At 51.2% G+C, this 24608-nt stretch overlaps 2 protein-coding genes across 7 annotated transcripts in view; both read right to left on the reverse strand.

Annotated features, from left to right (window-relative positions):
* Positions 1 to 1861: 1861 nt before the first annotated feature.
* On the reverse strand, positions 1862 to 7634 carry EBI3 (Epstein-Barr virus induced 3). Its single transcript, XM_019964446.2, has 6 exons — positions 7398 to 7634; positions 7192 to 7291; positions 6440 to 6575; positions 4807 to 4985; positions 3155 to 3312; positions 1862 to 2392 (listed from the first exon to the last, which is right to left on the reverse strand). Exons 2-6 carry the CDS (start codon positions 7262 to 7264, stop codon positions 2240 to 2242), a joined length of 699 nt encoding a protein of 232 aa, XP_019820005.1. The 5' UTR covers positions 7265 to 7291; positions 7398 to 7634; the 3' UTR covers positions 1862 to 2239.
* A 677-nt stretch (positions 7635 to 8311) lies between these two features.
* ANKRD24 (ankyrin repeat domain 24) overlaps positions 8312 to 24608 on the reverse strand; it is a 36103-nt gene continuing 19806 nt past the window's right edge. For 4 of the 6 annotated variants that reach the window (XM_070793091.1, XM_070793095.1, XM_070793093.1 and 1 more), the window contains 15 exons: positions 20632 to 20702; positions 20103 to 20209; positions 19738 to 19925; positions 19224 to 19252; positions 18278 to 18358; positions 18037 to 18144; positions 17196 to 17240; positions 17009 to 17107; positions 16112 to 16184; positions 15746 to 15864; positions 13926 to 15449; positions 11331 to 11498; positions 9127 to 9252; positions 8849 to 8914; positions 8312 to 8662 (listed from right to left, as the gene is read on the reverse strand). In XM_070793091.1, coding sequence (XP_070649192.1) covers positions 8585 to 8662; positions 8849 to 8914; positions 9127 to 9252; positions 11331 to 11498; positions 13926 to 15449; positions 15746 to 15864; positions 16112 to 16184; positions 17009 to 17107; positions 17196 to 17240; positions 18037 to 18144; positions 18278 to 18358; positions 19224 to 19252; positions 19738 to 19925; positions 20103 to 20209; positions 20632 to 20702 — 2882 coding nt within the window. In that variant the 3' untranslated portion in view covers positions 8312 to 8584. The remainder of the gene's footprint in view (positions 8663 to 8848; positions 8915 to 9126; positions 9253 to 11330; positions 11499 to 13925; positions 15450 to 15745; positions 15865 to 16111; positions 16185 to 17008; positions 17108 to 17195; positions 17241 to 18036; positions 18145 to 18277; positions 18359 to 19223; positions 19253 to 19737; positions 19926 to 20102; positions 20210 to 20631; positions 20703 to 24608) is intronic. The other 2 variants (XM_070793092.1, XM_070793094.1) reach the window with 2 other exon arrangements.

Here is a 24608-nt window from a genome sequence, read left to right on the forward strand (position 1 = left end):
GGGGACTGGGACAGTTCTCACGGGCCCCACCCAAGTTTATCTTGAATCACCGGTAGAGACTCAAAGACCAGGCTTCAGATCTACCTCCCGCTACATGCACTGGCTCCCAGATGTCCACTCCATGGTTTGCCTCTGAGTTGTCCTTCTAAAGAGGACGTTCCTTCTCGCACTTCCTCCTTTCCTTTTACACATGTTTGTTCTGTGTCAAAGATGTACTCAGTCTTTGGGGCACATCGCAGAACAAGATTTCTGTCCTCATGGAGATCACTGTCTGGTGGGACTGACTGGCAATAAACACACAAAAAAACCCATTCGGGTCCTGGTCAGTGACCCAAAGACAATAAAACAGGGTGACATATGGTAAGTTATGAGAAGGGGCTGCTTGAGATGTATGAGTGTCCTATAACTGCTGTAACAAAGTACCACAGGCTCAATTTTTTAAATTATTTTTTGTTTGTGCTGGGTCTTCATAGCTGTGCTGGCTTTCTCTAGTTGTGGTGCGAGGGCTTCTCATTGCATGGCTTCTCTTGTTGCGGAGCATGGGCTCTCTGGTCCATGGGCTTCAGTAGTTGCGGCTCCAAGGCTCTAGAGCACAGGCTCAGTAGTTGTGGTGCTTGGGTTTAGTTGCCCCGCAGCATGTGGGATCTTCCAAGACCAGGGTGTCAAAACTGTGTCTCCTGTATCGGCAGGCGATTTCTATCCACTTTACCACCAGGGAAGTCCTTAAGCTCATTACTTCAAAACATTTATTAGAGTTTTGGAGATGAGAAGTCTGGAATGGGAGGCAGGGCTGGTTCCTTCTGCAGGCTCCAGAAGAGAATCCATTTCCTTGTCTTTTCCAGCTTCCAGATGCTGCCAGAATTCCATGGCTGGTGGTCTTGCATCACTCTGATCTCTGCCACCACTGTCACATCACCTTCTCTGTCTCCCTCTGACCTTCCTGCTTCCCATCAATAAGGACACTTGCGGTCATCCTTGCAGCCCCCTGGATAATCCAGTATAACTCTACTTCATTTTCATTAACTCAGTGAAAGATCCTCAAACGTTAAGGATCCTCAATTCTGTTAAATTAATCACAGCTGCAAAGCCCTTTTTGCCATGTAAGGTACCATATTCAAAGGTTCTGGGAGTAAGGACATGGATATCTTTGGGGGAGGGGTCTTTAGTCTTTGCCATAGCTGAGGTGGTTAGGAAGGCTTCTTGGAGGAGGTAACCTTTGAATTAAGAGCCTTGAGTGAAATGTACAGAGAAGTTCCTGGACTGAGAAAAAGCCTTCAGAGCCTGGCTGTGTGGCCCCCTCCTCAGATAAATCATCCCAGATAAACTTATGTCCACCTCCAGTACGGCTCACATCTGGGCAGCTTTTTAAAAAAATGTTTCTATTTGGCTGCATCAGGTCTTAATTGTGCCATGAGGGATATTTGCTGCATCATGTGGGATCTTTCCTTGTGGTGCAGGAATTCTCTAATTGTGGTGCATGGGCTCAGTAGTTGCAGCACTTGGGTTTAGTTGCTCTGAGGCATGTGGGATCTTAGTTCTCACCAGGGATGGAACCCATGTCCCCGCTGCATTGCAAGGCAGATTCTTAACCACTGGACCACCAGGGAAGTCTCTCTGGGCAGCTTTTGAGTAGGTGTGTGAAGCAAACTGCTGAACTCAACAGGTCCCATCATTCCATCCCAGGCAGCACCCACATCACCCCTACTCTGCCTCCCCCAGCCCCGTTTCTTCCTCTGGTCCCGCCCTGATCCCACGTGTGGGAGTGGGGACTCAGTGTGTGTGTGTCCTGATCTGTTTCTCCTCCCTGGGGCTCATGTGGATCTGTTGAAGGAAGGAAGAGTCCCAATTCCAGTGACACTGATCCTTTCCTTTTTTTTTTTTAATTTAAATTTATTTAATTAGAGGCTAAGTACTTTACAATATTGTATTGGTTTTGCCATAGATCAACATGAATCCGCCACGAGTGTACACGTGTTCCCAATCCTGAACCTCCCTCCCATGATCCTTTCTAATTAATTAAAAAATCTCATATTCACAGTTCTCAAAGCATTGCACTCTGTCAAAGGCAGGAGGGAACACATTCCCATTTCACAGATTGACAAACTGAGGCTCAGAGAGGCAAAGTCACTTGTCCAAGATTGCCCAGCAGACAGTGGAGAACCCAGGCTGGATAGGTCCCATTCACCCTTAGGTGGATGTCAAGGGCATGGCCCCTCTTCAGGGGTGTGGGGAGCCCCTGCTACTTGCCCAGGGTCATGGAGGCAGCAGCAGGGAGACTCCAGGCACTCCATTCCCCGTAGTCGGTGAGGTCCTGAGCGGCCACCTGGATGCAGTACTTGGCTTGAGGCCTCACAGCCTTGAGGGTGAAGGATGTGGCTTCAATTGGCCCCACCTGAGAGCAGAAGCAAGGCTGGGTCAGTGGGAATGAGGATACTCTGATCAAGCCTTCTGTCCCCCCCCAGGCTGTTGCCCTGGGACTCAGGCACCGATGTCCATTCGAAGCAGCATGCCCTCTGCGGCCCCCTGCACGCCTTTGGCCACCTTCAACATCTTGCTGAGCAGAGAAAGACTACCCCTCCAGGGTCAGGCAGTTCTTGGTCAACCAGGAGCATGCTTTTCATATACAAACCAACCCACCCTGTGTGCACACCCCCACTAATCCCTTTATCCATCACTCACTCCTGTTCACAGCTGAGTAATGTTCCCATGAGGGGACGGACCACACATTGTGGACCCATCATCTGTTGAGGGCCCTGACATTGTCTCCTCCTTATGCCATTGTGAGTAATGCTGCTGTGAACATTCATGTACAAGTATTTGTTCAAGATCCTGTTTTTAATTTTTTCAGGTGGATGCTCAGGAGTGGAACTGTTGGGCTGCCTTTTCAAAGAAATATTTATTTATTTTGGCTGTGCTGAATCTTAGTTAGAGCATGCAAACTCTTAATTGCAGCATGTGGGATCTAGTTCCCTGACCAGGGATTGAACCCTGGGCCCCCTGCATTGAGAGCTCAGAGTCTTAGCGACTGGATCACCAGGGAAGTCCCTGGGCTGCCTTTATGTCACACACCAGCACCCTAAGCTGTGACCAAGACCCCAGTGCACATTTACACATCCTCTTCCCTCTATCCAAGAACCACCACCCTCGTCCTCACCTGACGGAAGCGAGCAGCCCCATGACGCTTGTAGCGGATCCGGTACTTGAGGGAGAAGATCTCTGGGAAGGGCCAGGTCCGGGGGGGCTCCCATTGCACCCACAGCCGCTGCCCAGGGAGGGGGCTCAGGCACACGCCTTCTGGAGGATCCGGTTTGACTGATGGACAAGCAGGAGGCAGGGTCAGCAGAGGGGACATTCATTCATTCATTCAACCAAATGATAAATATTATTGAGTGCACGGCGATGTTCTGGACATTGGGACACAGTAGCCCTGTCCTCTTGGAGCCCAGTCCCTTCAGGCAGAAGACAACAGACAAGAGGCAAATCTGAAGGTCATAAAGGGGAAGGAAGAGAGTTCAGGAGTGCAGGGAGGGGAGTGGGCTGCAATATTCTTTGAGACACAATTTACACACCAGAGAACTCACTCTTTTAAAGTGTACGGTTGTCGTTTTCATATATTCAGAGTGTTGTGTGACCATCACCACTGTTTAACCCAGAACATTCCATCACCCCTCAAAGAAACTCTGTCCATATTAGCAGTCACCCTCCATTCCTCACTCCCTAGACCCTGACAACCAGGAACCCACTCCCTGTGTCTCTGGATCGGCCTGCTCTGCACGTTTCCCATCAGTGGAATCACACCTGTGTGTCCTTCCGTGTCTGCTTCTCTCACTGAGCATCGTGTTCTCAGGGTCCGTCCACATGGTAGTGAGTGTCTGGGCTTCTTTGCTTTTTATGGCTGAATAATATTCCAGGGTGTAGATGGACACATTTTGAGAATCCATTCATCAGTTAATGAGCATTTGTGTTGCTTCTGCTTTACGGATAATGCTGCTATGAACATTCACGTACAAGTTTTTGTGCTTTCATATCTTTTAGATATATACCTAAGGACTGAAATTTCTGGATTACTCAGTAATTTATCTTTAAATCTTTGAGGGTCTGCCAGACTGTTTTCTAGCAACCACTAACAATGTGTGATGGTTTGCAATTAAAAAAAAAAAGTGCTCAGGGGAGGATTCACTGAGGAGATGACATCTGAGTTGAGACCTATAGGAGGTGAGGGAGTAAATGCAGATCTAGGGAGGAAGAGCCGTCTACACAGAGGGCACAGCATGTGCAAGAGCCCTGGGGCAGGACTGTGCCTGACATGCTGGAGGAACAGTGAGGAGGCCCGTGTGGCTGGAGCAGAGTGAGCAAAGGGGAGAGGGGGAGGAGGGAAGGACAGGGAGGGGATGGGGAAGGCCGTGCAGGGCACTGTGGGCCATGAGAAGGACTCGGGCTTTCACCCGCAGGAAGGTGGGAGCCCTGGAGGGCTGTGAGCAGTGCAACGATGGGACCTGACTGTAGTGCTCACAGGTGCCCTCTCGTGGCTGCCTCAGGAAGCACAGATGGATGTGAGGGCAGGAGCGAGGGAAGGACCGAGATCGGCCGCGCGGTCCAGGTGGGCGATGATGAAGGCTGGACCAAGCAGGGGCTCCGGAGGGGGGAGAAGTGGGCTGATTCTTGGTCAACTGTGAAAGTGGATCCCACCGAATCCGTATGGATAGACAGGATCTCATCCTGACAGGAGGGAGGTGAGCCTGTTGTGGGGGAGGAGTAGGAGGAAGGTGGGGGGCCCTCCACACCCCCACCTCGACCCCTACTCACTGATGTGCTCTGGGACAAAGGGCACGAAGCTGCTGCTGACACCGCCGGGGTGGACAGCTGTGATGTTGAGCACATAGGGCACCATGGAGAACATCTGGACGTCGGGGATGACACAGCTGGTGGCTTCCGGTGTCTGCTGGAGGCAGGGCCAGCTTTCCCCATGAGCTGCCACGCCAAGCCTGTACATAGAAGGGGTGCTGTGAGGATCCTACCACTTCCTGCTGGCCCACCTGTGCCCTGATCCCACGTGAGGACAGTAGGTCCCGGTCTTGGCTGTGTGATCCTAGGCGGTCCCTCAACCCAACATCACAGAACTTGGGTGACCCAGGGTCGGAGGGAATACCCCACTGGAAGGTGCTAGGGTCTAGGCTGTAAAGCTTTCTAGATTGTCAACATTCCAGCCTTAGAATGCCAACATTCCCAGGTCTATGGTTCACAGATTCTGGAGTCTGGAATAATGATTCCAATTCTCTTGAGTTCTGGCACCCTTAGATTTCAGACTCTAGAGACTGGAGTTCAACACCACCCACAGAACCTTCCACAGCGTCCAAAACGTTCTGCCTCTGCAGTGTGGATGCGAAGTGCAGCCAGTGCAACCGAGTGGGGCTTCTATTTTATCTAATCTACCTGAGTGTTTCCTGGTGGCTCGGATGATAAAGAATCTGCCTACTATGCAGGAGACCTGTGTTTTACTGCTGGGTAGGGAGGACCTCCTGGAGAAGGAAATGATAACCCACTCCAGTTTTCTTGCCTGGGAAATGCCATGGATAGAGGAGCTTGGAGGGCTGCAGTTCCTGGGGTCACAAAGAGTCGGCTACAACTGAGTGACTAACACTTTCTGCTTTCTTTCTAATCTACATGAAGTTTCTAGTTATCAGAAAGCTTGAGAAAGTTTCTCAGAACAACTCAGGTGTATGAATCTACTTTCCCAAACACAAATGTTATAAAATCTAATTAGAGATCAATATTTTCCAGTGAACATTTAGCATCTGAATTGAAATGTGATATATATACATAAAGCATCAATGGAATTTCCATGACTTAGTATAACAGGACTGAATGTACAGTATCTCATTAATTTTTAAAGTTTTGATGACATGTTGAAACAATACTTTGAGCAATCCTATTCATGATAATAAATCAATTTCTAGTATAAATTTTTAGTATAAATGGAGAAGGAAATGGCAACCCACTCCATTATTCTTGGCTGGAAAATCCCATGGACACAGGAGCCTGGCAGGCTACAGTCCATGGGGTTGCAAAAACTCAGATATGACTGAGTGACTGAATGTGCATATTAGTATAAATTTAAATATATGAACTCTATATAAGCATGTTAAAGCACATTATATTCAATCATATTAAATGGTACATCTTTGGAATATTTGAATATTATTTAAATAAAATACTAAAACCAGTATCACCATTTTGTTTTTAAATTTTTCAAATAGGGCTTCTAGGAAATTTTACCCTCCATACATGGCTGACAATATGTATTCTAGGGAGTATATTTCTAAGGGTTGGTGCTGCTCTAGAATTTTGAGTGTTTCAGGTTCTCGCTAAGTGTTCAGCTACCCTGATCCTAGGGGTCAGCCCAGTTTTAGTCCCCATGAAGCCCTCCAGGCTGTCTGACCTGTAGGTGGCAATGAATGATGTCGGCCTGGTGGAGTTCGGAGGAGTGGGCGGCAGGGTCCAGGAGCAGTCCACGGCGACCGGGTACCTGGAGGCCTGGCACCGCACCCTGGGCTGGGAGGAAGCTACTGGGTGGCCTGGAGAGAGAGGGAGAGTGTGAGCTTCTCATCCACTGGAACTGTCAAAGCCTTGCTGTGGCTCACCAGCCCCCATCTTGCTACCAGTCAGTGCTGGGCACACAGCAGGTGCCTAATAAAGGTTTGTAGAATGAATGAGTACATGAATGAAAGGCATTCACATCATCTCCCATCCCTTGATACAACCTGCCAAGGCAGGAACTATTAGCCCATTTTCCAGATGGGAAAACTGAGGTTGAAGGAGTCACAGAGGGGACCTGGGGGTGGTAGGGACTTCTGGTGGGAGAGAGATGCTTTCCTAAACTCCCTCTTTGTGATAGTTTTGTTTTGAATCACATGAAGTGAATGAATACAGTTAAAATGTCTCTCTCTCCCAGCCTCCCTCCCTCCAGGCTGTGGCTGCCGCTTCCTGGTCCCCTTGGGGTAGGTCTTGCCTCTTTGTGCCTCAGTTTCCCCCATCTATGCAATGGGATGGTAACTCTCTCCCGCAAGTGGGCATACAGAAGGCATGTGGGCTCTCAGCCCACCCAGAATATTCCATGGCGGCATACCAATCCAGTCCTCAGACAGTGTCTCTCTGCCAGGACTCCCTCCAACCCCTGGGGTCCACACATACCTTCTCTCTCGCGACAGAATGAGCAGCCCAGCCAGAGGCTGACGGCAAAAGCCAGGACGAGTCTCAGGGCCATGGCTCCGGCAGGCTCTGCTCTCAGGGGCTGGGACCAGGAGCACCCTCAGGGAGGCAGGGGACTCGGGTCCCACCCAGGGGAAAGCCCAGCCCCCTTTGGAGGCCCCCTACTTCCCCTTCCCTGTCTGACTCACCGCCCAGTTCCTGGGGCCCTGGAGGAGGAGCCCCCAGTCCCTTCTCCGGCCACCCCCAGTTTCTGGTGCGGAAGGCCCCGAAAGTGGGGGCAGAGGAGGCCACAAAAGGGAGAAGTGGTGACCCCATGGCCTTTCCCAGCAGAGCCTTCCTTCCGGCTTCAGCAAGGAGGGGGAGCCCCCGGGGAGGGTGGTAATGACAGCGAGAGAGACAACAGAGAGGCGGGATGCGGGGGGGCACTAAGCAAGACAGACTGACAGACCCGGGTGATGTTGGATCACTCATCAACCACTGAGATGGGGACCCCTCCCCCCGCCAGCTGCACTCCATGCTCCAGGCCACAGAGAGGCAGACACCCAGGTTTTTGGGCGGACATCCCCCACTGAGGACATTCTCCGAGGACCTGGGATGCCCGGGGAGAGGCAAAATGACTGCTGGGTGCCGTGGAACCCCGGGGACAGGCTGGACACAGGGCCACCTCCCTGCTTGAGCTGGAAAGAGCCAAGAACCCCCAGGGGATTTCAGAAGGTTAGCCCAGGAGCAGGGAGGCGAGGGTGGGACCCTCTGGGGACCGTCCCACCAGGAACGGGTTTCATGTGAGAACAGTGAAGTAAGGTGTATGATCTGATTCTGTCTTCACTTAACACTTGGATATTTTGTTCACCATGAACTCTGGGGCACCCATTCTGACTTTTCAAAATACTGCAGTAACTAGGGGACTTCCCTGGTGGGCCAGTGTTTAGGGTTCTGAGCTTCCAATGCTGGCCACAACTGCAGCTACTTAGCACAGCACAGCACAGTGTCCATCTTGGGGACTGAGTCCTGCCTCACTCTCCTCACCCTAATCCCTAATCCCTGCTCTGGGCCACTCCCTCCCCTACTTGCAGTGGGGCCCAGCAATCAGGCCACATGACACTTTCATTCTCTGCTCTGCTCCATGAGCTTTTATTCCTGGTGTAGCGTTTGGGACCGGATGTCGGGGAGAGGACTCAAATTCCCCGGTCCCAGGAGGGGTTGTGGTCAAGGCGGGGGTCTAGACTGCCCAGTGCACGCAGGGACCAGTGGGGCTGGTGGAGGCAGTGAGGGAAGTGTGGAAGGGGCCCAGGCTGGTCTCCAAGTGCGGAAGGTCAACGCATGAGTCCCGAAGCCCCCGTGAGAGGCCTGGGGGGCAGAGGGCAGTACTCTGCTCTCAGCGGCCCTGGGCCTGGAGCCTTTGCATCTGCAGAATCTGACTCAGAATTCGCTGCACGTCTTCATCCATCTGACCCTGAGGAGTGGGGAGGGTGGAAGCGGAGGGAGCCTGGGCACTCTCTCCCACCCCCCCACCCAGTTTCTTCATCCTCCTCCCTCCCTGCCCCTTGCTCCTCTTCCCTCCACCAGCCTCCCCTTGTACAGATAGGGAAACTAAGGCCCAGAGGGCAGCAGTGGTGCCCCCAAAGCCAGGGAGACTCACCTGAATGGCGTAGAGGAGGTGGCTCCTGTACAAGGCCACCACTGCACTGTGCTCCCTGGCAGCCTCCTGTGAGTGTAGGGGAGGGGAGCTCAGAGAAGCAGGACCCCCTCCAGGCTATGCCAAAAAGCCCCCTTTGCACCCTGAGTCCCTGTTTTGATGGCACGCAACAGCATGGCAGTGCTGCTTGCTAAAATACTGAACTATTTTCCTCCATGTGCACTGCCTGCCTGCCCGTCACCCTCCAGGGACCTTGTGCCCAACGGGCAGGCGAGGCTCACCTCTAGCTGCTCCCGCAGAGCCTTCACCTGGCCACGGAGGGCTTCCACCTCCAAGGAGTCTGGGGCCCCCGGCTGGTCCTTCAGTGCCTCCTTAAGACTGAAGACCTCCTTGGAGAGCTCCGTGATCTGGAGTGAGGGCGGGAGAGTCAGCTGGCACCTGAGCCTGGGGTGGGGACTTGGGGACCTCTCCTGGGCAGCAGGAAGAGCCTTGGACTTCACAGAAGCCTCCCTGCAGGCTTAGTCCAGCCCATTAGCTAAGAATGGTTTCCACATGTTAAATCGTCAGAAGGTGGTCTGCTGCTGCTGCTAAGTCACTTCAGTCGTGTCCGACTCTGTGCGATCCCATAGACATCAGCCCACTAGACTCCCCCGCCCCTGAGATTCTCCAGGCAAGAACACTGGAGTGGGTTTCCATTTCCTTCTCCAATGCGTGAAAGTGAAAACTGAAAGTGAAGTCGCTCTCTTAGCGACCCCATGGACCACAGCCTACCAGGCTCCTCCATCCATGGGATTTTCCAGGCAAGAGTACTGGAGTGGGGTGCCATTGCCTTCTCTGAGAAGGTGGTCTAGAGGCTAAGAATCTGTGCTCCCAGTGCAGGGGGCCGGGGTTCCATCTCTGGTTGGGGAACTAGATCTGACATGCTGCGACATGCCACAACCGAAGCTGCACACTGCAAGATCAATGATCCCTGGTGACACACCTAAGACCAGGCACAGCCAAATAAATAAACGTGCTCAGTCGCTCAGTCATGTGACCCCATGGACTGTAGCCTAACAGGCTCTTCTGTCCATGGAATTCTCCAGGCAAGAAAACTGGAGTGGGTTGCCATTGCCTCCTCCAGATGATCTTCCTGACCCAGGGATCAAGCCCAGGTCTCCTACATTGTAGGCAGATTCTTTACTGTCTGAGCCACCAGGAAAGCCCAATAAATAAATATTTTAAAAAAATCATCAGGGCAGGGGGAGGAAATCAAAAGAAGAATGATATTTTCTGATACATGAAAATTATACCAAATTCACAACTCCATGGTCATATGTAAATTTTTATTTATATGTGCCCACACCCATTCGCTGTCAAGTCTATGGCCCTTCTTCAGTGGCAGAGCTGAGTATTGTGGCAAGGCCGGGCCAAAATCAGTGACCATCTGGCCCTCTGCAGAAAAAGTGTACAGATCTTGGGAGTCTCCAGAAGGTGAAAGTGGAGACAGACAGAACAAGGGGGACAAAAGCAGCCCATCCTGGTGGGGCTGGGTTACTTGGGCCAGGGTTTGGGTCTTTCTCTCCCCTTGCCTAGTGGGAGATCTTGGGAATATGACCTAACCACTCGAAATCTCAGGTTCCTCATCTGTAAGGTAAGGAGAACCATCGTTCTCAACTTTGTAGGTTGCTGTGACTCTGAACAGAGAATAATTTTAAGCTGTGATGGCAAACAGCAGGCACTCAATGCATGCTGGGCTTTGTTGTTATTTCCGTGGATCAGAGGTTCTCAATCAGGGATGATCCTATTTCCAGGGGATGCCAGGTGATATCTGGAGGCATCTGTTTGTCAGGACTGGGGGCTCTCCTTGTACCAGGTGGGCAGGGACCCGGGATGCTGCTCCATACCCTACAACACCCAGAATGGTCCCCCACAGAGAATGACCTAGCCCCTGGGACTTCCTTGGCGGTCCAGCAGGTAAGTCTCCGAGTTCCCAATGCTGGGGGCCTGGTTTCGATCCCAGGTCAGGGAATTAGAGCCCACATTCTGCAACCAAATCCCACATGCAGTAATGAAAATCGAAGATCTTGTGTGCAGCAACTAAGACCTGGTGCAGCCAAATAAATATTTTTCAAGAAGAATGGCCCATCCCTAAATGTCACTAGTGCTGAGAGGGAAGGACCCTGCTATAAATAAACCATAATCCTTATCACAACTTTGTCTTCAGTTTACAAAGGTAGAAACTGGGGCTCAGAGAGGTCACGTGACTTGCCCAGGGACACACAGCAAGTTGTAGCCGGGTGACTCTGTGTGCAAAAGCACCTGGGGGTCTCGTCCACTGTCTCAGAACGTGCTGTGTGACTCTGAGCCACTCAGTTCACCTCTGGGAGCCTGTTTGCTCATCTGGAAAATTCCCAAAACCCATTCAGCTGGGACATTCTTAGATTCCTTCCAATGTCTGTTGAGTGGGGGACCTCCCGGTGGAGCACAAGGAAAGGGAACCCACCTTCTTGTCCTTCTCCTTGGCCTTCTCCAGGGCCTCCTGGGCACGGCTCTGGGCCTGGCGTGCCCGCTCAGCCTCAGTTCGCAGCCCCCGCAGCTGCTGCTCAGCCGTGGCCAACTGGGCTTCAGCTGCATGTCGCTCACTCTTCATGAACAGTGCCTCCCGCTGCACCTGCAGCCCAAGCCCCCGTGTGACTGTGAGGACATTTGGACCCCAAAGAAGCCTGGACCAAAATGATCCTACCCTTCCATTGCAATCTTGGGACATTCAAGGCCATTTGATGTCAAGGAATTTGGTTCAGGGGCCCTGGATTCCTGTAGGCACTAGAAACATTCTGACTCTGCCAAGCTGTGAGTCCTTAGACAAGTGACACGAGCTCTCTGTGCCTCAACCTGCTCATATATAAAAGGAGGATAATAAAAATCCCCATGTCACAGGGTGGTTGTGAGGATAAAACGAGCAAATACATAGAAGACACTTAGAACAGCGGGTGGTACAGAGTAAGTGTTGTGCTTGAGTTTGTGACGTTGTTGTCACTATTATTATTAAAATTATATAATGAATGTTATTGTTATTATTTTTATTACATCATAACTAACATTCTGTTCTCTGCCAGTGGGAAGGTGTGAAAGTGTGTAGATTTCTTACAAAAATGAAGGAAAAACAGAAGAATCTGGATGAAAAGTCAACAAATGTCCAAAAATTGTGACTGCATTTTTTACAAAAATATCAAGGTTGGAACAGTGTTAGATTTGCAAAAATTGAGCCTGGGTGGATCACTGGGCTTTATAGAAATAAAACTCCAGGAAAAATAGATAACAATTAGATGTTTCACTTAGTACATACTGGCTACACATTAACAATTGAAAAACAAAACAGAAAAACTAAGTTCAAATCATTTTACCCCCAAAATAAGTAGTCAAGAGAGAACGTAAAATTTGGAAAATAAGTATGAAGATGGGCATACTTAAAGTTGGATCATGAATTCTAAGAAATAGATCAAACTTTACTGGTTTAAAACAGCATGTTCTTGGAAATTCCCTGGCAGTCCAGTGGTTAGGACTCTGTGCTTCCAAAGCAGGGGGCCTGGGTTTGAGCCCTCATTGGGGAACTAAGATCCCGGCAAGTGGCACAGCCAAAAAAAAAAAAAAAAACCAAAAGAGTATATTATTGGAAAAAAATAATCCTGGCTGCAATTATTTATCATTTGTACCATCACTGTCCTAAGTATTTTACAGAAATTAAACCATTTAATTTTCATGTGAGGACTAAGAATTCTCAGCAGCTCCATTACACAGATTGGAGAAGGCAATGGCAACCCACTCCAGTACTCTTGCCTTGAAAACCCCATGGACAGAGGAGCTTGGTGCAGGCTACTGTCCATGGGGTCGCAAAGAGTCGGGCACGACTGAGAGACTTCACTTCACTTCACTTACACAGATGAGTAAGCAGACATATGGAGAGAAAAATGCCTTCCTGATGACAATAAGTATGGCTTTTTATTCCCACATTTGTTTAAAAAAAAATTGCTGTTTTCTTTAATTTGGTTTGGTTTGTGTCTGTGTATGTTTAAGGAAAGAGACAGAGTCAAAAGATACACCTTCAGGGCCCGAAAGATAGTCCCTTGGTTTGAAAGAAAATCAGCATAAAAATCTACTGGGTTCAAAATAATTGGATCAACACTCCTTATACAAAACATACTCCTATTTGGGGGTTGAAGCATCAAAAATGATCTAAGATAAAATGACAATCTCAAAACAGCTGGCTAAACAAAACAAAACAGGGTCAGTTTGACCAACAGAGAAAATGAATAAAGGAAAAAATATCAGAGTAAAAAGCCCAGTTCACTGCTTACCAAAAGATGAGTGAATATTAATTCCTACCTCACACCACACCCACAGTTAGAAACACAGTATAAATGTGGTTGGGAAATTAAAATAAAGAGATGCTGAAGAAGGCACATAAAAACATTTTCACTGGGACTTCCCTGGCAGTCTAGTGGTTTAAGAGTCCAAGCTTCCACACAGGGGGACCTGGGTTCAATCCCTGGCCAGAGAACCAAGATCCCACATGGCCCAGGGTGCAGAAAAACAAACAAATAAAACCCAAAACAAACAAAATGAAACTTCACCATAAACAACAAGGTCCTATCCTATAGCACAAGGAACTATATTCAATAGCCTGTGAGAAACCATAATGGAAAAGAATACGAAAAAGAATACACATACGCACGACTGAGCCACTTGGCTGCGCAGCGGAAACCAACACAGCATTGTAAATCAAGGATACTTCAAAAGATGAATGTTTAAAAATATCTTCCCGATCTTGGGATATGCAGAGGTTTAACAAACAGATCTCAAAACCTGCTAACCATTGGAAAACAAATGGGGGGTCAAATAGACAAAATGTTTTAAAAACAGAAAACACCTGTTCAAACACCGGGGAGGTCAGAATGGCTGCAGGGTTAAAGGCCTACCAGCACGGTCAAGTTTCTGCTAGACTGAAACCAGTGGGGTCGAAACCTCGCCTGGCTGTGGGATCCAAACAGACCACCAAGCAGCTGCCCAGTGTGCCCAGTGGGGATTCCCCCACACTCACCTGGAAGACCTCGGCGCTGGTCTTCTCGTGGCGTCGCCCCAGCTCCTCCAGCTGCCCTTGCAACCGGGCCACGTCGGCCTGCAGGGCGCCCACGATGCGCTCATGCTCCAGGCGGGCCATGCTGCCCACCCGCTCGCGCTCCAGCTCTGCGCGCAGCTGGGCGGCCTCCTTGCCCGTGGCCACCACCTCCTGCTCCAGGCAGGCCGCCCGGCCCCGCAGCTCCAGGGCCTCTTCCTGCAGCCGGTGGTGCTCGGAGGCCGGCACGGCCGACTGACGGAGCGCCTCGGAGGCCTCCCGCAGCTCTGCCAGGCCCTGCCGGGCCTCCTCGCAGGCCGCGGAGAGCTCTGCGGCCCGGGCCTCGGCCGCGTCCCTCGCCTGGCCCAGCTCAGCGGCCGCGGCCCGCTGCTGCTCCCCTGTGGCTGTGGCCGCGACCAGCTGCTCCCGCAGCGCCTCCAGCTCCCGGCTCAGCTCTAGCCGCGCCTCCTCCCGCCGGGCCAGCTCTGCTCGCAGGCCCCGGGCTTCCTCCTCGGCCAGCAGCCGGCCGGCCCGGGCCTCATCCAGCCGGGCCGAGGCCGCCTCCAGCTCCCGGAGACGGCAGTCCCGGTCCCGGAGGTCCTCGCGGGCTTGTTCCAGGGCGGCCCGCAGCTGGCCTGTGTCCCCATCTCTGACCCCGCTAGCCCGGCCGCCCTCAGCCTCCCGCACCCGCTCCCGCAGGCGGCCAGCCTCGGCCTCCGCGGCCTCGCACTTGCCATGGGCCGCCTCCAGCTCAGCCGCCGCCTCCCGCTCCCGCTGCCTGAGCGCCTCCTCCAAGCTGCGGATCCTGGTCTCTAGCTCTGTCTGCAGCTTTTCTGAGGCCTCCGCAGCACCCGGGTGCAAGATGGGGCCTGTGAGGGCCCTCGGAATCATGAGCTCCACTCCCATGGCTTCTGTGCCTGTGAGCTCTTCTTCCACTGCACTTACGCCATTGGGCTTCATTTCTGGCTCTTCTGTTTTCATACTGGTGGTCTCTGCTCTTGTGGCCTTTGGTTCTGGGTTTCCTCCTCTTTCTAGAGTTTTCATTTCTGTAACCTCAGCTCCCGTGGCCTTTGTTTCCAAGGGCTGGGCTCCCACGCCCTCTGTTTCTGAGGCCTCCGTGTCTGTGGGCTTTGTTACTGTGGCCTCGGCCATCGTGGACACCACTTCCAAGCTCTGTGACAAGGCTTCCGTGGTTTCTACTCCTGCAGCCTCCTCGTCTGTGGTCTCGACTCCATTCACTCTGGTTTCCGGAGCTGCAGTGCCGTTAAGCTCTATTTCCACTGGCCCATTTCTGGAGGTCTTGGTTCCCAGACCTTTGCCCTCCCTAGAGGCTGCCTCCTCTTCTGCGAGGGCCTCCCGGGCTTCCTGCTGCTCCAGTGCCTGCAGGGCTTTGGCATGCTGCCTGCGGAGCTGGTCAAACTCAGCCTGGAGAGCGTCATAGAGCTCCAGAGGAATGACCTCGGCCGGACCATCTGCCTCCATCTCGTCCTTCTCGAAGTGCTCCAGGATCTGGTGGGGACAGGGGAACCGAGCAAGAGTGGAAGTGGCCGTGGTGGGCATGGTGGGGCACAGGGCAGCCACACCACTTTCCCTGTCCACAGACCTAGCCACGTGCCCACCCAAACCCCTGGGAAATAGCCCCTTGGCTCCTCAGACTTGCCCCCACCCCTCCCCCCCCGGAAACCTCCATCAGCTCCTGGTTTCCCCACCTGGACTTTCTCCATCAGCTCCTGGTTCTGTCTGGTAAGCATGGCCACCTGCACCCCTCCCCCCCGGAAACCTCCATCAGCTCCTGGTTTCCCCACCTGGACTTTCTCCATCAGCTCCTGGTTCTGTCTGGTAAGCATGGCCACCTGCTCCTGCAGCGAAGCCAAGAGCTCCTGGGCCGACGGGCTTAGCTGCTTGGAGAGCAGCACCTCAGCCCCTGGCAGGGGACACAGATTCAGGCCCCAGAGTTCCAGCCACAAGGAATGGGAGTTGGGGGTCTGGAGCTGTGGGTCAGGGCCCCCAGGGCAGGCATGCTTCTAGGAATGGCATAAACTGTGAGTGTCGGCTAGGCTCCCTCCCAACTTCAACCTCTCTCCATGCCTGTGGGTTACAGCTGTGACTCCTGGGGCCCCAGACGTGGTGGGGGGTGGGGGTGGGCAGGGGGAAGGCAGGTGGGGTCTCACCTGGGAATTCAGGTAGCTCACCCTCCTCATCCTGCAGGGTGGCCACATCATAGCTGGTGTTCTCCCGCTCGTTCTGGGGGGCGCAGGATTCAGCTTGAGGTCCTGCCCTCCCTCCAGCCCCCATGTCTCCCCCGTGAGTGTGTGATCATAACCCAATAGCGAGGGTTGTATATGCTGCCTGGTACATGGGGCCAAGGGAGGGATGGCAGTGCATCCTTGAAAGGGTGTGTCTGGGATTCTGTGTGGGGCCACATGTGTCTGCCTGGGTGCAAGTCCCTGCAACAGTGGCTCAGGGTTTGTAGGTCTGCAGTGAGCATGCATGTGCACACGTGTGTGCCCCTGTGGGGCGTGCACAGCGGCCCCAGCCTCTTCTGTGTGAGTTCCTGTGAGTGTGTGTGATTTTGCACTTGTAGTCTGTGGTGTGTGACTGTTTTGTATTTGTGTATATGTGTGTATGACTGTGTACCTGTATCTGTTTGCTTTATTTTGAGAAATACTTGTGTGAATACATGAATTTGTGAATGTGTTGCCTAGGTATGTGATTGAATGTGAAGTATCTGTTGTGTGTGCCCAAGTATTTGTTGTGTGGGTGAGATGACATATCCACAGATGTGTTTGTTGTGTGTTTGCCTGTTGCATGTGTAAGACCACATATACATAAATGTTGTTGTCCGTCTCTGTACGTACATGAGTATGGGTGATTGCAGGTTTCCGAAAGTGTTCATTATGTGTACGTGTGTTTGTTGTCTATACGTGATTATGTTTGTACATTTGTCTGTTCTGTGTTTGCACGTGTGTGAGACTATCTGTATTAGTGTGGTTATCGTGCAGCTGCAGCAGAAGAAATACCCCACCTCCTGGTGGCCCCACCCCTGCCTTCCTCCCCATTGGGCCCACCTCCAGAAGGGACAGCCTGCTCTGCAAACTCTCCACCTCCCGGCCCAAGCTCTCCTTCTCCTCCTGCTTCTCGGCCAGCAGCTGCTGTAGCTCTTGGACCTGCAGGGAGGGAGTGGTGGTCTCAGTGGCCCTCCAGGAGAAAACACCAGGTAGCTGGGGGTCCACTTCCTCCCACCTTCCACCCTACCTGTCTCTCCAGGCTGTGGAGGGAGCTGGCCTCTGCCTCTGGCAGCTGACAGAAGAAGTGGGGACTGGGCTTAGATCCGGGCTGGGGGGCCTCCCCAGCCCAACTCCTGCTCAGTGACCGTCCATCCCCGCCACAGATGTCCTCTGGCCTATTTTGTGCCAGAACCCCTTTGGAGCCACTAACTCATTCATTCATGCATGCATTCATTTATTATCATTATTTTTGGTTGTGTAGTGTGGCATTTGGGATCTTAGTTCCCCAACCAGGGATCAAATCCATGCTCCCTGCAGTGGCACAGAGCCTTAACCACTGGACCACCAGGGAACTCCTGTCTCATTTATTTATTCATTCACTCACTCACTCAAATATTCATTCATCCAATAAATACTTATTAGGCAGTTATGGTGAGTGAGGCACCATCAACCAAGCCTGCCCTTGTGGGTTCACAGGCAAATGAGTGAATATGAATGAAATATATAGTATATCTAATAGCAGTGCTTTGAATAAAAACAAAGGGGACTGAAAAGTGAATGGGGATGTTACAATTTTAAATAAGTTGGGTAGGGGAGGTGCATTTGAGCAAAGACCTATAGGAGGGGCGAGAAGGAGTCATACGGACAGCTGGCAGAAGGTGTTCCCGGCAGAGGGCACAGTTTGTACAAAGGCCCTGGGGCAGGACCAGGCCTGGTGTGTTGGAGGAAGAGCCAGGAGGCCTGTGTGGCTGGAGCAGAGTGAGTGGGTGGGGAGAGAGGGAGGAGGGGGAAGGCAGGGAGGGGAGTATCCCCATAGAATGGCACCCACCCCAGGCTTAGCCCCAGCCCATGTCTCTGCTACCCCCCACCTCCTGCTTTCTTCGTTCCTGGTGCTGCTCTAGGCCCCGGATCTTCTGTAGCAGACGGCCCCTCTCCTGTCGCAGCCGCACGATCTCCTCGTAGGCATCTTGGTCATCCTGTGCCCCCCACCCCACCACCTTTACAGGAGGCCCAAGGACTGCGTCCTCCCATACCTGAGCCAGAACTTTCTCCCCGTGCTACCTAGAGGCAAGCCTCCCAACTCTTCCCCACGGCCAGGGCATCTCTCACCGGCATTGGGATATTGATGGGGGGTTGAGGTGCCTTCCGCTTCTTGGGGGCCCCTTGCTTGTCATGGCTGGACACAGAATTCTGGGGGTAGGGGTAGATGGGGGATATGGGCGACATGCCAGCCTCCCACCCAAATAAACCAACACAGCCCACTGTCTGTCACCAGCCCCAACTCTGCCCTCACTTCCTGGGTGATCTTGAGTGAATCCCTGCCTCTCTCTGGCCCTCACTTATCCCAGTATAAAAAGGGATAAGACTACGTCCCCTGAGAGTTCCAGATCTTATGCTTTACCCTCTGTCCCTTTTTGTGCCCTGGTACTTTCCCCAGTGAGACCCTACTGTTTACAATCCTTTCCCTGTGGAGCTGAAAACCTGTAGGATTGAGAAAGAGGCCAGACTTGCCTCCTTCCCTGACCACACCAGCCCTTATCAATCTCGTTCCCTCTACCATCCCACCCCAGCCCTATGATTTGGCCCCATGCCCCCAGTATTCTCAGAGTCCTGGTGCTTATGTTATGGATGTTGCTGCCACTTGGTGGCAGCGCACCCTAAAGGTGTGTTCTAAGTCACTTCAGTCGTGTCCGATTCTTTGCAACCCTATGGACTGCAGCCTGCCAGGCTCCTCTGTCCATGGGATTTCTCCAGGCAAGAATACTGGAGTGGGTTGCCAAGCCGTCCTCCAGGGGAATCTTCCCAACCCAGGGATTGAACCCACTCCTCTTACATCTCCTGCATTGGCAGACAGGTTCTTTACCACTAGCGCCACCCAGAAAGTCCACCCTAAAGGTAGCACTTTTCCAAAGAGGTCCTTCAAAGTATTAACCCCAAGTCAAGGGTCCATCTCTTCCTTCTCTTCTCAGGGAGCTTGGGTCAAGGGGAAAGGCAGTGTGTGCACGGGGGTGTGGGGGTGGGGGGTGGGACTCACTCACTGCTTAGGGATCCGTACCTGAGATGATGCCTCGCCCGAATCATCCTCTGCGAGAGCAGGGGAGAGAGGGAAGCAGGGTCAGGCACTGCGTTAGGGGCTCCCTTCCTAGCCCTAGGAAGGGTATTTGTTAGCCCAGGGAACTTGAGGGATCTCCCAGTCCCCCCCAGAATCAGGACTTTTAAGGTAGGAACTAACCATTTTGACAGAATGCTCATAGGAGGGGCCTTGCAACTCTCAAAAAGAGAGAACAGTAGCATCTCCAGAATAGGGCGACTGGGAGGGCCAATTCTTAGGGAAAGCAAAGCTCCAAGATGCCCCAGGAACACAGAGTTGACCCCTAGACTACTCTAAAAGCTCTGGGGCGCCTTGAAACTACCCCGAGCAGTGTGAGGGGCGCAACGAAACCTCCTATAATATGAACAGGGATACCTTGAAACTATCCACAGGAGGAAGGGAGAGAAAGGGGTGGCGACAGACTACCTAGTGGAGGGAAGGGGGTGTTTGAAACTGTTACGAGGTGGGGTTTGCATACCGCTGGGTGGTGAGGGGCGCTGGGCTGCCTCCTGTAGGAGGTGCAAGATGAGCTTGTCCCCTGCCAGGGTGCCGTAGTGAGCAGCATCCTGGCCCAGCGCATCTGTGATGCCCGGCTGGGCCCCGCCCTGCAGCAGCACCTCCACTGTTTCGGGGCTGGCTCCCTCACAGGCCAGCATCAGGGCCGTCCTACCAGAAGAGGAGGCTGCTGAGGGGGCGAGGATACATTCAAACCTCCACACCCTCCTCAACACCCAGGCTGGGTTGAGAGAGGAAGACACACTAGATCTCACACCCAGAGAGGTTAAGAGACTTGCCCAAAGTCACACAGCACACAGTGAACTGGCTGGGAGGGGAGAAGCTCACCTGCCTTGAAGGTCCTGGTCATTTGCAGCAGCCCCTTGCTGCAGGAGGAGGCGGCACAGATCCGTGTGACACATCTGAGCTGCGATGATGAGGGGTGTTGTACCCAGCTGAGGGAGGGGGTGGGGAGAGGATGAGACAAGGACAAGACATGAGAGACTGACTCTGGGAGGTTGGGAAGCCTGTGATGGGCCCCCTAAGTTCACTCCAAATCTTCACACTTTTCAAAGGGTGCCTGGGATGCCTCAAATGCACTTTCCCCAAAGATTCCAGTACTTTGGCCACCTGATGCGAAGAGCCGATTCATTGGAAAACACCCTGATGCTGGGAAAGATTGAGGGCGGGAGGAATAGGGGGTGGCAGAGGATGAGATGGTTGGATGGCATCACCCACTTAATGAACATGAGTTTGAGCAAGTTCTGGGAGATAGTGAAGGACAGGGAACCCTGGTGGGCTGCAGTCCACGGGGTTGCAAAGAGTCAGACACGACTGAGCAACTGAAGAAAAACAACAAAAGAATCCATGGACTCACCCGATCTCGGGGATTCAGATGGGCCTTGAAGGAGCAGAGCATTTCTGAGCAGGAGATGCAGCCGCCAGCGGCTGGAAAAAGAGAGAAGGGTGGGTAGGTAGGGCGAGGCTTTGATATTTTCTGGGGGCCTTCTGCTTGAGGGTGATTTTTTTTTTTTGGCCGTGCTGGGTCTTCATGGCTGAGCACAGGCAGCAGCTATGGTGCATGGACTTAGCTGCCACTCGACATGTGGAATCTTTCTGGACCAGGGATTTAACCTGTGTCCCCTGCATTGGGAGGCAGATTCTTAACCACTGGACCACCAGGTATGTCCCTGGGTGTCATTCTTACCCTTTATTTCATAAGAAACTCTCACCTCCCCCAGAAGATCAGTAACAAAAATAAGACTTAAATTTAACAGATGAGGAAACTGAGCCCCAACCAGCTCCAGGGTCACTCAGGGGGTTAGAGACAGCCAGAATGACCTGGGTCTTCTAACTCCCAATCCAAAGCTCTTTCCTCATCTTTCCACTGTGGGTCTCTCTTGCATGCGTGCGTGCTCAGTTGCTTTAGTCGTATCCGACTCTTTGCAACCCTATGGACTGTACCCCACCAGGCTCCTCTGTCCATAAGGTTCTCCAGGCAAGAATACTGGAGTGGGTTGCCATGCCCTCCTCCAGGTGATCTTCCTGACCCAGGGACTAAACCTGTGCCTTTTCGGTCTCCTGCAGTGCAAGTGGATTCTTTACCGCTGAGCCACCAGGGAAGCCTGTGGCTTCCTCTTAGGGTGGAATTTTTCACTGATTTTCAAGTATTTATCCCTTTTTTGTCCAAGCAGCATTAACTGTATACTGACTATATACCAAACCATCATACAAAGAGTGTTAATTTTTTTTTTTTTTTTTGCCACTCCACGTGGCATGTGGGACCTTAATTCCCTGACCAGGGATCAAACTCACAACCCCTGTAGTGGAAGCTTGGAACCCTAACCACTGGACTGCCAGGGAATTCCCCAAAGAGTGTTACTGTTTACTAGAGAGATCAGACCTCTGCTGAGGTTTAGCAGGCTTATTGGGGTTTTATCTGAGTTCTGATGGTGAAAGGGGAAGGGCAGAGGTCACTGCATGGATGCGGACCCTGAGGCAGGGAGGAGCTTGGGAGGACTTGGTCGTCAAAGAAGTAGGACAGGCTGTGTATGTCCAGAGCCCCAGAGAGGGAAGGGAAGGCTTTGTGCAAGGAAGTGCTGCTGGAAATCATCAAACTTTAGGACTTCTCTGGTGGTTCAGTGGTGAAAACCCCATGTTTGCACTGCAGGGTGCCCAAGTTCAATCCCTGGTCAGGGAACTAAGCTCCCACATGCCTCACCATGGCCATAAAGATAAAATAAGAAAAAAAAAAAGCTACAAAAAAATATATAAACTTTAAACTAAGCCATGCCCGTGGGGCAACCCAAGATGGGCAGGTCATGGTGGAGAGATCTGACAGAATGTGGTCCACTGGAGAAGGGAATAGCAAACCACTTCAGTATTCTTGCCTTGAGAACCCCATGAACAGTATGAAAAGGCAAAATGATAGGACACTGAAAGAGGAACTCCCCAGGTCAGTAGGTGCCCAATATGCTACTGGAGATCAGTGGAGAAATAACTCCAGAAAGAATGAAGGGATGGAGCCAACGCAAAAAGAATACCCAGCTGTGGATGTGACTGGAGATAGAAGCAAGGTCCAATGCTGTAAAGAGCAATATTGCATAGGAACATGGAATGTCAGGTCCATGAATCAAGGCAAATTGGAAGTGGTCAAACAAGAGATGGCAAGAGTGAATGTCGACATTCTAGGAATCAGCAAACTAAAATGGACTGGAATGGGTGAATTTAACTCAGATGACCATTATATCTACTACTGCGGGCAGGAATCCCTCAGAAGAAATGGAGTAGCCATCATGGTCAACAAAAGAGTCCAAAATGCAGTACTTGGATGCAATCTCAAAAACAACAGAATGATCTCTGTTCGTTTCTGTTAGGTAGGTAGAATAGGGAAAAGGAGTCCAAAATGACGGTGGCTAAAAGACAAGGACGGTCCGAGGACCAGAGTGAAGACTTAAGGCAGAACAAACAGAACAAACAGCACTCCTGGCTAAGCCCAATTTGTATAGGGCAGGCCCAGGTGGAGGAAAAAACATATAAAAGGAGGAGCCAAAGCGCTTTCTCTTGGACTCTCTCTCCCACGTGCGTGCTCTCTCTCTCTCTCTCTCTTTCTCTCTCTCTCTTTCTCCCTCCCCACGCACTCCTCCACTCTCTTCTCTTCGAGTCTTGGATTCTCCTGCTATCTTATAAATAAAATGGAGCTGTAACACTGATTTGCCTAAGAGCTGTAACACGGTTTGTCCAAGACCTGAGAGCTGTGATGCACCGAGGGCTTTAATGTCCGTTGCTCCAAATCTTTGTTGTGACGAGACAAAGAACCGAGGAACATACACTCGCGTGACAGTTTCCGAGGCAAAACATTCAATATCACAGTAATCCAAGTCTATGCCCCAACCAGTAACGCTGAAGAACCTGAATTTGAACAGTTCTATGAAGACCTACAAGACCTTTTAGAACTAACACCCAAAAAAGATGTCCTTTTCATTATAGGGGACTGGAATGCAAAAGTAGGAAGTCAAGAAACACCTGGAGTTAATAGGCAAATTTGGCCTCGGAATACGGAATGAAGCAGGGCAAAGACTAATAGAGTTTTGCCAAGAAAATGCACTGGTCATAACAAACACCCTCTTCCAACAACACAAGAGAAGGCTCTACACATGGACATGACCAGATGGTCAACATCGAAATCAGATTGATTATATTCTTTGCAGCCAAAGATGGAGAAGCTCTATACAGTCAGCAAAAACAAGACCAGGAGCTGACTGTGGCCCAGATCATGAACTCCTTATTGCCAAATTCAGACTTAAATTGAAGAAAGTAGGGAAAACCACTAGACCATTCAGGTATGACCTAAATCAAATCCCTTATGATTATATAGTGGAAGTGAGAAATAGATTTAAGGGACTAGATTTGATAGATAGAGTGCCTGATAAACTATGGAATGAGGTTCGTGACACTGTACAGGAGACAGGGATCAAGACCATCCCCACGGAAAAGAAATGCAAAAAAGCAAAATGGCTGCCTGGGGAGGCCTTACAAATAGCTGTGAAAAGAAGAGAAGCGAAAAGCAAAGGAGAAAAGGAAAGATATAAGCATCTGAATGCAGAGTTCCAAAGAATAGCAAGAAGAGATAAGAAAGCCTTCAGCGATCAATGCAAAGAAGTAAGGAAAACAACAGAATGGGAAAGACTAGAGATCACTTCAAGAAAATCAGAGATACCAAGGGAACATTTCATGCAAAGATGGGCTCGATAAAGGACAGAAATGGTATGGACCTAACAGAAGCAGAAGATATTAAGAAGAGATGGCAAGAATACACAGAAGAACTGTACAAAAAAGATCTTCACGACCCAGATAATCACAATGGTATGATCACTGACCTAGAGCCAGACATCCTGGAATGTGAAGTCAAGTGGGCCTTAGAAAGCATCACTACGAACAAAGCTAGTGGAGGTGATGGAATTCCAGTTGAGCTCTTTCAAATCCTGAAAGATGATGCTGTGAAAGTGCTGCACTCAATATGCCAGCAAATTTGGAAAACTCAGCAGTGGCCACAGGACTGGAAAAGGTCAGTTTTCATTCCAATCCCAAAGAAAGGCGATGCCAAAGAATGCTCAAACTACAATTGCACTCATCTCACACGCTGGTAAAGTAATGCTCAAAATTCTCCAAGCCAGGCTTCAGCAATATGTGAACCGTGAACTTCCTGATGTTCAAGCTGGTTTTAGAATAGGCAGAGGAACCAGAGATCAAATTGAGAACATCCGCTGGATCATGGAAAAAGCAAAAGAGTTCCAGAAAAACATCTATTTCTGCTTTATTGACTATGCCAAAGCCTTTGACTGTGTGGATCAC

The sequence above is a fragment of the Bos indicus genome, chromosome 7 (assembly GCF_029378745.1).
Source record: "Bos indicus isolate NIAB-ARS_2022 breed Sahiwal x Tharparkar chromosome 7, NIAB-ARS_B.indTharparkar_mat_pri_1.0, whole genome shotgun sequence".
Taxonomy (NCBI): Eukaryota; Metazoa; Chordata; class Mammalia; order Artiodactyla; family Bovidae; genus Bos; species Bos indicus.

Bases quoted from the DNA above. Each gene is read 5' to 3' on its own strand.
- EBI3 (XM_019964446.2), bottom strand. From the start codon at position 7,264: ATGGCCCTGAGACTCGTCCTGGCTTTTGCCGTCAGCCTCTGGCTGGGC. The intron at 6,576-7,191 runs GTATGTGTGGAC...CTCTCTCTCCAG, and splicing joins ATTCTGTCGCGAGAGAGAAG to GCCACCCAGTAGCTTCCTCC. The intron at 4,986-6,439 runs GTCAGACAGCCT...TTCTATGTACAG, and splicing joins TCATTCATTGCCACCTACAG to GCTTGGCGTGGCAGCTCATG.